The sequence below is a fragment of the Oncorhynchus gorbuscha genome, linkage group LG16, assembly GCF_021184085.1.
Source record: "Oncorhynchus gorbuscha isolate QuinsamMale2020 ecotype Even-year linkage group LG16, OgorEven_v1.0, whole genome shotgun sequence".
NCBI classification, from domain to species: domain Eukaryota; kingdom Metazoa; phylum Chordata; class Actinopteri; order Salmoniformes; family Salmonidae; genus Oncorhynchus; species Oncorhynchus gorbuscha.
The window spans coordinates 36818989-36831203 of NC_060188.1; the positions used below are offsets into that span (position 1 = coordinate 36818989).

Genomic DNA, 12215 nt, shown 5'->3' on the forward strand with positions numbered 1-12215 from the left:
TAGCGTACGCCCGCTGCTCCCGGCGATAGGTCTAGACCTCCCACAGCAGCCAGTGTCCCGTCAGATCCATAGAGGGGGAAAGGAGCTAAATTTGACAACGTAGTTGGAGTCAGCACCGCCACCGCAGAAACAGGCAGTCCCAGCGCTGAAGGCGCAGGTAGATCAGGCACCAGTGCAGCGAAGCTATTCCTTATGTCAATCTGCTCCGAACCTCTCGCAGTAACTCCCATCTGCTTAGCAGCATGCCGCTGCCTTCGTTTTCCACTACTTGTGAAATGGGACCAGCGCTGATTGGAACATTCTTATTGCTGTTCTCAGTCTACTTCACTACAGGATGGATGAGGAGAAGCAGATGGAAATAATTTCGTAGGCAGGCAAGTTCCAGGTAGCACAAGCCATTTGGATAGCGACAGATCACAAGGCGGGGAACATCTTGCCCGAGCGGCGTCCAGCCATAGGAGTTAAGAAGGTTCCAATTAGAGTTTTCCCATAAGTTTGCATAGAATTGAGATTTGTTTTCTAAGCATAGCCACCCCATTCCTGTAATCCTCCACCAGCAAACAATTACTGCATTGGAGCTCTGGATTGTCAATATTGTACCGTACAAAAACATAACAAACTCAGCTTCCACAGCGCTGGAAATGTTCATTAGCTATTCCAGGTGGCGTGAGCTCCATTGCAAGCTGGCTAGTTGGTAGCAGGTGTTGACACAGGTATCCAAGTTCTTGAGTGTCCCCCGACATTAGCCCAGTCAACTTTCTCTCAAGTCATTGGGCCAAAGAGGGAGGAATAGGATAAGCGACTGGAGTAGTTACCCTCCTTTCTCCTCCTCCCACGCCAAACTGAATGAAGAGGCTCTTTTGGACTCTGAAAAGCAGGAGACACACTCATGTAGCCTAGGCATTGATTTAATACACTGGTCCCGTCCGATACTTTGTTCTGGTGTTTTTGACGGATACTCATGTGTCGGGAATGCCACAATGGCGACTCTGAACAGGCTTCAACAGCAGCAGGATTACTTCAGAATTGCGCATCTAGCGCAACATTTGCAAATAATAGATACTAATGATATACTTACTCATGATATACAGTACTTCTGCCTGGTTAGCCTACTTTGCGGTTAGCATTTTATTGAACGTTTCAGGGAAGGTTTTTCTGTCAACCCACAAGATGGTTATCACAACTGGCTACACATGGAGTGAGACAAACACGTGTACCACACAGACAGATGGACAATATTGCTGGAAATTAATTGGCAGATATTGTTAGGTTTGGCTTTTTAAGCCAATAGTGGCTAAACAGGGGTGGGATAATGTCAATGTTGTATTGATTAAATAGTAGCTGGGAGATTGCAGTGTCTGATACTTGTGAGATTTGTTTGACAGTTAGTGGTGGAATTGCATGTACTATCAGAATTGTTTGGTGAGCTACTCATAGATGGGCTGTGAGCTACTGGTAAGCTCACGATCAACCTGTTGGAGACCCCTTAATTATTCTATCCTTTTGTAAACTAATAGAGGTGTGGATGTTTCTGTCCGAGAGGCTCTCCTCTTGCACTAGTTCTGCATCAAGCAAAAAATATCACCTGGTCGGTGGTCCCGATGTAATGATGGGCGGTGAGTCGGAAGAAGGTGCAACGTTTTAATAAAACAACAAAACGACACTAACATAAAGCAAACTGACGATACACAAGAACAATCCCAACTGGTGAGTGAACATGGGAGACTGACATATAAAGGGGAGGAGATGATGAAGGTAATGGAGTCCAGGTGTGAATCCTAATGATTAACAGGTGCGCATAATGATGAGTGCCAGGTGTGCATAATGATGAATCCCAGGACTTGTGGTTAGTACTCTGGCAACGTTGTACACCGGAGGAGAGGAGCAGCAGCAGACGTGACACCCGAAGTTGAGAGAACATGGGTTAATAAAATGGTGCGATTTTGATTTTGAAAATAGGATACTTATTATGACTTTCATACAAAAATCTGATTTTCATACGTGCATTTTTGTGGAACAGTTTAATTTCAATTATCTTTTTTTGTTTCTCAAAATCATTGTCACGTGGTTAATCATAAAAATCTGAATTAAAATGATCGTCTCTATGTTAAAAGTGAACTAATGCGAGATTACCAGCCTCTGCCATATGGACACGTTGATATACCGTGAGCCACTGACGGCTAATGAAATGATCGTTTGGAATGCATAGCCTATAGGCCAAAGCATCAATAAGCCTATAGATTCCATTGCTATTTCACACTGAGGATTTATGATTATCAAGGGGGAGATTGTTGGAAAGATTTTTCAAAAAGCTTACTGTTAAGAACTAATCATTTTAATATATACTGAGCAAAATTATAAATGCAACAATTTGAAAGATTTTACTGAGTTATTTCCTATAAAGTAATCAGTCAATTTAAATAAATTCATTAGGCCTTTCATCTATATATTAGGTTTTTATCTAAGATTTCACATGACTGGGAATGCAGATATATCTGTTGGTCACAAATACCCAGTGGTGAAAAATTACTCAATTTATAATACTTGAGTAAAAGTAAAGATACCTTTTTAATAGAAAATACTACTTGAACAAGACTTATTAAAGTATTTGGTTAAAAATATATTTAAATATCAAAATAAAGTATATAAATAATTAAGCAAACCAGATGGCACAATGTTTTTATTTTATTTACATACAGCCAAGGGCACATTCCAAATCAAATCAAATCAAATGTATTTATATAGCCCTTCGTACATCAGCTGATATCTCAAAGTGCTGTACAGAAACCCAGCCTAAAACCCCAAACAGCAAGCAATGCAGGTGTAGAAGCACGGTGGCTAGGAAAAACTCCCTAGAAAGGCCAAAACGTAGGAAGAAACCTAGAGAGGAACCAGGCTATGTGGGGTGGCCAGTCCTCTTCTGGCTGTGCCGGTTGGAGATTATAACAGAACATGGCCAAGATGTTCAAATGTTCATAAATGACCAGCATGGTCAAATAATAATAAGGCAGAACAGTTGAAACTGGAGCAGCAGCACGGCCAGGTGGACTGGGGACAGCAAGGAGTCATCATGTCAGGTAGTCCTGGGGCATGGTCCTAGGGCTCAGGTCCTCAGAGCGAGAGAAAGAAAGAGAGGAGAGAATTAGAGAACGCACACTTAGATTCACACAGGACACCGAATAGGACGGGAGAAGTACTCCAGATATAACAAACTGACCCTAGCCTCCCGACACATAAACTACTGCAGCATAAATACTGGAGGCTGAGACAGGGGTCAGGAGACACTGTGGCCCCATCCGAGGACACCCCCGGACAGGGCCAAACAGGAAGGATATAACCCCACCCACTTTGCCAAAGCACAGCACCCACACTACTAGAGGGATATCTTCAACCACCAACTTACCATCCTGAGACAAGGCCGAGTATAGCCCAACACTGATGTCATTTACAAACAAAGCATTTGTTTAGTTAGTCTGCCAGATCAGAGGCAGTAGAGATGACCAGGGATGTTCTCTTGATAAGTATGTGAATTGGACCATTTTCCTGTCATGCTACGTATTCCAAATGTAACGAGTACTTTTGGGTGTCAGGGAAATGGAGTAAAAAGTATGTTATTTTCTTCAGGAATGCAGTGAAGTAATAGTAAAAGTTGTTAAATAGTAAAGTACAGATACGACAAAGTAATTTTACTGAAGTACCTTACAGAAAACCAGTCTGTATCTGGTGTGACCACCATCTGTCTCATGCAGTGCAACACATCTCCTTCGTATAGAGTTGATCAGGCTGTTGATTGTGGTCAGTGGAATGTTGTCCCACTCCTCTTTAATGCTGTGCGAAGTTGCTGGATATTGGCGGGAACTGGAACACGCTATCGTACACGTTGATCCAGAACATCCCAAACATACTGAATACGCATGCCATGGAAGAACTGGGACATTTTGTACAGATCCTGTGTGCATTATCATGCTGAAATGTGATGGCGGCAGATAAATGGCACAACATTGGGCCTCAGGATCTCGTCACGGTATCTTTGTGCATTCAAATTGCCATTCATAATTCATAACAAATGTAATTGTGTTCGTTGTCCGTCGCATATGCCTGCCCAAACCATAACCCCACTGCCACCATGGGGCACTCTGTCCGGGTACAGTTGAAACTTGGATTCATCCGTGAAGAGCACATTTCTCCAGTGTGCCAATGGCCATAAAAGGTGAGCATTTGCCCACTGAAGTTGGTTACGACTCTGAACTGCAGTCAGGTCAAGACCCTGGTGAGGACGACGAGCATGCAGATGAGTTTCCCTGAGACAGTTTGTGCAGAAATTCTTTGGATGTGCTAACCCAGTTTCATCAGCTGTCCGAGTGGCTGGTCTCAGACAATCCCACAAGTGAAGAAGATTAATTTGGACTTCTTGGGCTGATGTGGTTACACGTGAGGCCGGTTGGACGTAATGCCAAATTCTCTCAAATGACGGAGGCGGCTTATTGTAAAGAAATTAACATTTAAATTCTCTGCCGACAGCTCTGGGTGACATTCCTGCAGTCAGCATGCCAATTGCATACTCCCTCAAAACTTAAGACATCTGTGGCATTGTATTGTGACAAAACGGCACATTTCAGTGGCCTTTTATTGTCCCCAGCACAAGGTGGACCTGTGTAATTATCCTGCTGTTTAATCAGCTTCTTAATATGCTACACCTGTCAAATGGATGGATTATCTTGGCAAAGGAGAAATGCTCACTAACAGGGATGTCAACAAATTTGTGCGTAACTTTTTGTGTGTATGGAACATTTCTGGGATCTTATATTTCAGCTCATAAAACATGGGACCAACACAGTGTAATTTTGGCAAATGTATTTCCTATTGGCCCACCACTATGCCATTTCTCTCGTGTTCTATTGGTTTTCATATCAACTTTCTTTCGTTGTCCTGAAGCCATTTCCGTTTCTCTTACAATAAAACTGTCATGTATTGTCATGTATTGTCATGTCTTGTCCCTGTGCTTTCTCTTCTCTTCGTTTCCCCCTGCTGTCGTATTAGGTTTCTTTCTCTCTCTCTATCCCTCTCTCTCTCTATCGTTCCGTTCCTGCCCCCAGCTGTTCCTCATTCTTCTTACGACCTCGTTTACTCTCTCACACCTGTCCCCTATTTTGCCCTCTGATTAGGTCCCTATTTCTCTCTCGGTTTCTGCCTCTGTCCTTGTCGGATTCTTGTTTGCTGTTTGCTGTGTCCTTGTTCCGTCCTGTCGTGTTTTGCCTTTTCATCAGATGCTGCGTGTGAGCAGGTGTCTCTGTCCGCTACGGCCCGCGCCTACCCGAAGGGACCTGCAGTCCGTTGCCGCTTATCCTGCAATTCTCCTCAACAACTAAGAGGATTTATGTTTTCCCTGTTTGGACTTTTCCTGTAAAGGATTGAGGATTATGTTTTCTCTATTTGGACTTTAATAAACTCAGTTTCTGTTAAGTCGCTTTTGGGTCCTCACTCACCTGCATAACAAAAACATGAGTTTATAGTCAGAAATAGGTTACAGTCCAGGTAGCTTCTTCTGACAATGTAGAAACAACAAAAAAGTTGTCTTTTCCTTGGTGTGAGCTGTTCTGCACGCTGGACAAAGGAAGAGAAATTTGTACGCTATTGTTCTAAATTCAATCACCCACTTCTTCATCCTCGCCATTCAGTAAATTCAAATTCAATCTTGAAGACATGAACAATTATCGGTTTATATTGCCCAGTCATTCAGCGAGGAGAGAAACACTTTACCGCCTGTGTACCAACGCATAATCAGCGTTCTAACTATCCCTTGCGTCAACGCAATGTACTTTACTCCACAATATAATTTGCTTTTCAGAAGTACAATGACCCAACACCTCCAGGCTGTGTAAGGGCTATTTGACCAAGAAGGAGAGTGATGGAGTGCTGTGTCAGATGACCTGTCCTCCACAAATCACCCGACCTCAACCCAATTGAAATGGTTTGGGATGAGTTGGACCGCAGAGTGAAGGAAAAGCAGCCAACAATGGCTCAGCTTGGGGGAACTCCTTCAAGACTGTTGGAAAAGCATTTCAGATGAAGATGGTGGAGAGAATGCCAAGAGTGTGCAAAGCTGTCATCAAGGCATGGTGGCTACTTTGAAGAATCTAACACTGTTTTTGGTTACATGATTCCATATGTGTTATTTCATAGTTTTGATGTCTTCACTATTATTTTACAATGTAGAAAATAGTAAAAATGAAGTATCAAATAAAAATGTAAGAAACTTAAGTTAGAACTTTCTGCACATTATTTAGTTGAAATGGGATCTTTCATATAAAAGCTGTAGGTGGTAATAATAATAATAATAATAAGTAATTGTGTAAGTGTCATTAATAGTAGTGTTGCTTCGCACGCACAATAATGATGCTGTTGATGCTTCCTTTTGACCAGACATTTTGATAAATAGCCCAATTTCAAATCAATAACAAATATTCAGAAACATTTTTTAATATACTGAGTATACAAAACATCAGGAACACCTGCTCATTCCATGACATACAGTCGACTGACCAGGTGAAAGCTATGATCCCTTATTGATGTAATTTGTTAAATCCACTTCAATCAATATAGATTTGATTTTTATGACCTTTTATTTACCTCTTTACCCTTTATTACATTTTATTTCATTTTATTACCTTTTATTGCCTTTTATTGCCTTTTAGTTCCCTCTCTTTACCCTTTATTACATTTTATTTCATTTTATTACCTTTTATTGCCTTTTATTGCCTTTTATTTCCCTCTTTTTACCCTTTATTACCTTTTATTTCATTTTATTACCTTTTATTGCCTTTTATTTCCCTCTTTTTTACCTCTTATTACCTTTTATTTACCTCCTTTTCAAATACACCCTGTATAATACAACAGCATGGTCATCGGAATCACACATAAAACATCACAAATCACCCCAAAAAATTGTTACATTCCTCCACAAATAAGTCCCCAGTCAATACTTTAAATTGCCTGAATGCACCAGAACATCAAGAAGAAATTTATTTTTTGAGTTTTGTTCCAGCAATACGGTGCATTAAAACTAAAAGCTGATTTACCTAGCTCGATGGAGACCCTAGGAACCTTGAGTTAACCAATCCTGTGAACAGTGTGGCAACTCGGGCGTCTATACTTCAACTGTAAAGTTAGATAAGACAGAAGTTTATGAAGTAGGGCCTTGTAAACAAAAAGGGAGTAATGTAGAGATCTATGGGTCTTTAGCCAAGTTCAGCCAACCTTTTTGATACAGGATGCAGTGATGAGTATCAAAACTATCACCTGTAACAAAATGAAGGGCACTATGGCATCCAAAGGTTTAAGAGTAGTAAAAGCTGCACTTTGACAAATAATATCACCATAATCAAGAACAGATTAAAAGGTTGACTGAATATTATGTTTAGAGAAAGGCAGGCGAGGGGAGGAGACAAGTTAAAGAAATGTTCAAGCCTTGAGACATGGATTGTGTTTGTGCCATTCAGAGCGTGAATGGCCAATACCAAATATTAAAGGTAGCCTTGCAGTTAAGAACGTTGGGCCAGTAACCAATAGGTCGCTGGTTTGAATCCCTGAGCTGACTAGGTGAAAAATGTCTGTGCCCTTGAGCAAGGCACTTTTTGCTCCTGTAAGTCGCTCTGGATAAGAGCGTCTGCTAAATTACCAAAATCAAAATGTTTGAACGGGGTATGGTAGTAGGTGCCAGACGCAACGATTTGTGTCAAGAACTTCAACGCTGCTGGGTTTTTTATGCTCAACAGTTTCCTGTGTTTATCAAGAATGGTCCACCATCCAAAGAACATTTTGGTTTGGGGGTCACCAAAACGTAAAGAGAAACGCGACACTTGCGTTTATCAAGTTGAAATCAATAGAAGGAGAGTTGGGTGGGGGAAAGAGTCAGGTTGCATGTCCTGTTTAAGAAAATGTTTTACGTTTTCAGACCCCTTGACTTTTTCCACATTTTCTTACATTACATTCTTATTCTAAAATGATTTCCCACTCAATCTACACACAACACCCCATAATAATAAAGCAAAAACAGGTTTTTAGAAATGTTTGCCAAATATTCAGTTCTGCTTTTCTGATGTATCAAATACTTATGTCATGCAATAAAATGAAAATTAATTACTTAAAAATCATACAATGTGATTTTCTGGATTTTTGTTCTGCCTTATTATTATTCGACCATGCTGGTCATTTATGAACATTTGAACATCTTGGTCATGTTCTGTTATAATCTCCACCCGGCACAGCCAGAAGAGGACTGGCCACCCCACATAGCCTGGTTCCTCTCTAGGTTTCTTCCTAGGTTTTGGCCTTTCTAGGGAGTTTTTCCTAGCCACCGTGCTTCTACACCTGCATTGCTTGCTGTTTGGGGTTTTAGGCTGGGTTTCTGTACAGCACTGTGAGCTATCAGCTGATGTACGAAGGGCTATATAAATACATTTGATTTGATTTGATTTGATTTGTTTTAGATTCCGTCTCTCACAGTTGAATAATAATAATAATAATATATGCCATTTAGCAGACGCTTTTATCCAAAGCGACTTACAGTCATGTTGAAGTGTACCTATGATAAAAATGACAGACCTCATGCTTTGTAAGTAGGAAAACCTGCAAAATCGGCAGTGTATCAAATACTTGTTCTCCCCACTGTATATGGTTGGTGAGATGAGGAATTGTAAGGCTGCTATCTATATTTTGGAATGTCGGATGTTGGTTTCGGGAGGCTGCCATTATGAAAATGAAACAAACCACTTTTTCTGTTATTTAACTTAAACAAATCATGATCCCTACAAGTGTTTGCTGTTATTTCAGTGATTGTTTTACTCTCAAATCCATATATTGGTGTGCGGTCAGTGACTTTTATGGTGAACGCCCAGAATTATCCGTGCCATTTGAGAAAGAACACAGCTATACTTTTCTAAGTCCTGCATGTGTGTATGACAAAATCAACAGTACAAAACCGAAGATATTGATCTGTTTTAACACTAGAACCGCTGGGCCTCGAGGGATCCCCCTTCGAGCTAATGAGCAGTCATTCTGAATGCAACATTCTAACACTGTAATTAATACATGTTATATGCTATTGAAAGAGTAACCATTTGTGTGTATAAAGGCCTTGGATAGCATTAGAATATGATTTGTTTGATTTATTTCAGATAAGACAGACAATCCCTAACCTGCTTCGGGGGTGCTGCTATATGTTGTTCCCAGCCTCCCTGTGTGTGTTTGGTGTCCTGGTGATTGGCATTTAAAGAACAGAAAGCAAACATAAAAATATTTACAAAACATCCCTTGCATGTTTTTGTTTGTTTTCATCCTCGGTGTAAAACAATTACAATACATGTGTATTAACCAATGTCTAATGTTTAGTTCTTTCTCTAGAATCTTTCTCTGTGATTTGTCTTTCTCAGGCCACATTAAATGATCGCTCCTCCATCCAAAAGCCTCATCTCTTCTTCCTCCCAGATGTCCCCAGCATTCCTTTTTTCCCACGTGACGCCCATCGACATGACATTGAGGTCTTGGAGGCCAACTATCCCATAATCCTCGCAGAGTTTCAGGCGGTCTACCAGAGAGGCATTGATCCAAAGATTGGCTGGACCGGCCTGGGATCTAAGGTACACAAACCTACAACTCCCAATGAGCATGTACCTGTTCAGTCACTGATCTAACCTGATTGGACAATTAGTTGAAAGCAAGGGTTCTCTTACATAGCTTTCACAGATCCAGTCATGTCACATCAGTGAGTCCTTCCAAAACAGAGGGAGAAGGAATATATTTTTAACGTCTCCATAGCCTCTGAGCCTGTCATTTACTTCAAATGGAGGCAGTCTGCACCGATGCAGTCAAGCTTCCACTAACTAAGCTTTGGTGCCACAAGTTTGCACTTCTAACTCTTGCTATGCCACAATCCACCGGAAGTTGATTTAAAGGGGGGCTGAACTGACTAGCTATCCAATTTCTTTACTCAATTCACTTGGGCCGGCTGAACTGGTGTGCGACCTTGACAAAGTTGGTTGGACATCTATGGGGCTAGTTAGTAGTGATGGGGGGGGGGGGGGGGGGTCTATACAGTTACATGTCGGGATATTATTTTTGAAGATATATCGAATTGTTTTGACAATATCGCAATATTATTTTTGCGCTAGTTTGCTTTACCTGCACCAAAACGCCAATATTTTTCCATCATAGCTTATTCTCCATCTTCTTTTTAAATAGAGAGCCACGTCGTTTTCAGCACTTTAATTTACATGACTGATCAACACTCATTATCTCATGACTCTCACTTTTCCCTCTGCCAAATAAGGAAGCACAATATTTTTTATGATCTAAGCAATTTAACATATCATCTAAGACAAGCATAGCAGCTGAAATGATGCCATGTCCAGGTCTAAAACCATCATTCTCTGCAAGCAGTTTAAAAATATATATATATTATTTTAATAAAGGTGCAATTAAAGGAATTTTCAGAAACTATTCTTTCAAATAGGTGGCCAGCTGAGGCAAAATAGCTATTTAAAGCATCAAAAATGTTCATTTGATCTATTAGAGGACCAGGGATTGTCATAACCTGCTGGGGAAATAAGGGGGTGAAATTTAGCTTCAAGGACTTGACAACTTTCCAGAAGTTAGCTGGATTTCCACCACGCTCAGAAAATGTAAAATGTCAATTTTGCCTTTCTAATCGGAATTAGACGTCTATATCTCAAATGACTGCTAATCAGATGCAGAATCAGTCAACCTAGCCTTAGCCCAGGTTAAGTTCCTTTCCTGTACTTTTTCAGACAATTCGTGGGTGAATCATGGATTAGATCTGTCTTTTACCCTTAGTATTTTAAATGGAGCATGCTTATCTGCAACAGAGTTGAACAGAGAGGTAAAACAGAGATGGATACCCCCCCCCCCGCAGTCACACAACCCCAGGTAAGACAAATATTACTCATTAAAACAAATAAAAATAGATCTGTGATAATGAATGGCTGAGATTTAGGTAGTTTAACATCTTTTATTCAGGCAATTGGACAATTCCATTGGCTATATACTTATGAGGGACATTTGTCAGAGTTATATCTAAAAGAGTAGATTCATCAGGGTGTTTAAAGTTGGGGTAGGTTGGTTTAGTTATCAGCGGAGTTAAGTTTAGCTCGGTACAAATATATTTCAGCCTATCTGTTTGCGTTGGTTTGAGAAGCCAGAATTACTATAAATACCATTTTCGAAATCAAACTTCTGGTATTTACATGAATCAGGCCAAGCCTACAGCTGCAGGATTTCAGATCAGATGGTCAGTCTCTAGCACAAACATGCTATGTTCAGTAGGTAACCCCTTGTTTAAAAATACTGTACGTCTGGCTTGATACAAGAATAAATGAGGGTCAGCTGTTGAGGGCCAGGACTGAAATCCTATCACTTGTTTAGTATATTTGCAATATTAGAACTCAGCATTCTAGCTCCTCTTCTATTCAGGCCTTCCGTTTTTGACAACGGAGGTGCTCACAAAATAAATCAAAGTTGTCGATAAAATCCAACACTTTTTCAGGTCAGAGTTGGATTTCATCCATGAGTCCAGTGCAAATAGCCGGAAGAAGCGATCAACTCCACGATTGTATGTTGGGATAGGACCGGAAAGGACAATCTGCTTGCCAGTAGCCATTAGCCTGTCCCTCTGGTATTCGAAGTCCCATCTCAACTCCTCCGATTGCCACAACTTGCCCGAAGACAAACATTTTGACTATATTAACCCACTGAGCTAGAATGATGCACTTTCATGCTAGGTTTAGGACCTCATATTGAAACTTATAGAGACCCCAACTGATGTATAGAACATTCTTAAAATTAACTACTTTGGCTTAAAGACAAGTATAATGAAACCTCTAACACAGTACGTTAATTTGACTTAAAGAAAATATGTTTTTTGGACATAACTTCCTTACCACTTTTTCCATGTGGTTTCTTCCTTTATAGTCTCAATGAAATGATGACCTCTTCTTAAATATTTGGTCAAATATTTCAGAAACATACCCCTTTGGCTCAACTTAGCCCATTCTCCCCTAGGCTCTATCGATGATACAAATAATGACACACAAATATAATTATTAAATTAAATACCAGCCTACAAAAGCCACATGGCTACGTTCTCCTTATTTGTATAGTGGAAAAGCATTGAGGCAACATTGTCAGAACTCTAAAATTGT

General features: G+C 40.5%; 1 protein-coding gene across 1 annotated transcript in view; it reads left to right on the top strand.

The window, feature by feature from the left end:
• Window positions 1–12215, top strand: part of asphd1 (aspartate beta-hydroxylase domain containing 1) — a 76162-nt gene that overhangs the window by 36671 nt on the left and 27276 nt on the right. Inside the window, 1 exon segment of the mRNA XM_046307210.1 lies at window positions 9432–9638. Within this exon segment, the coding sequence (XP_046163166.1) occupies window positions 9432–9638 (207 nt within the window).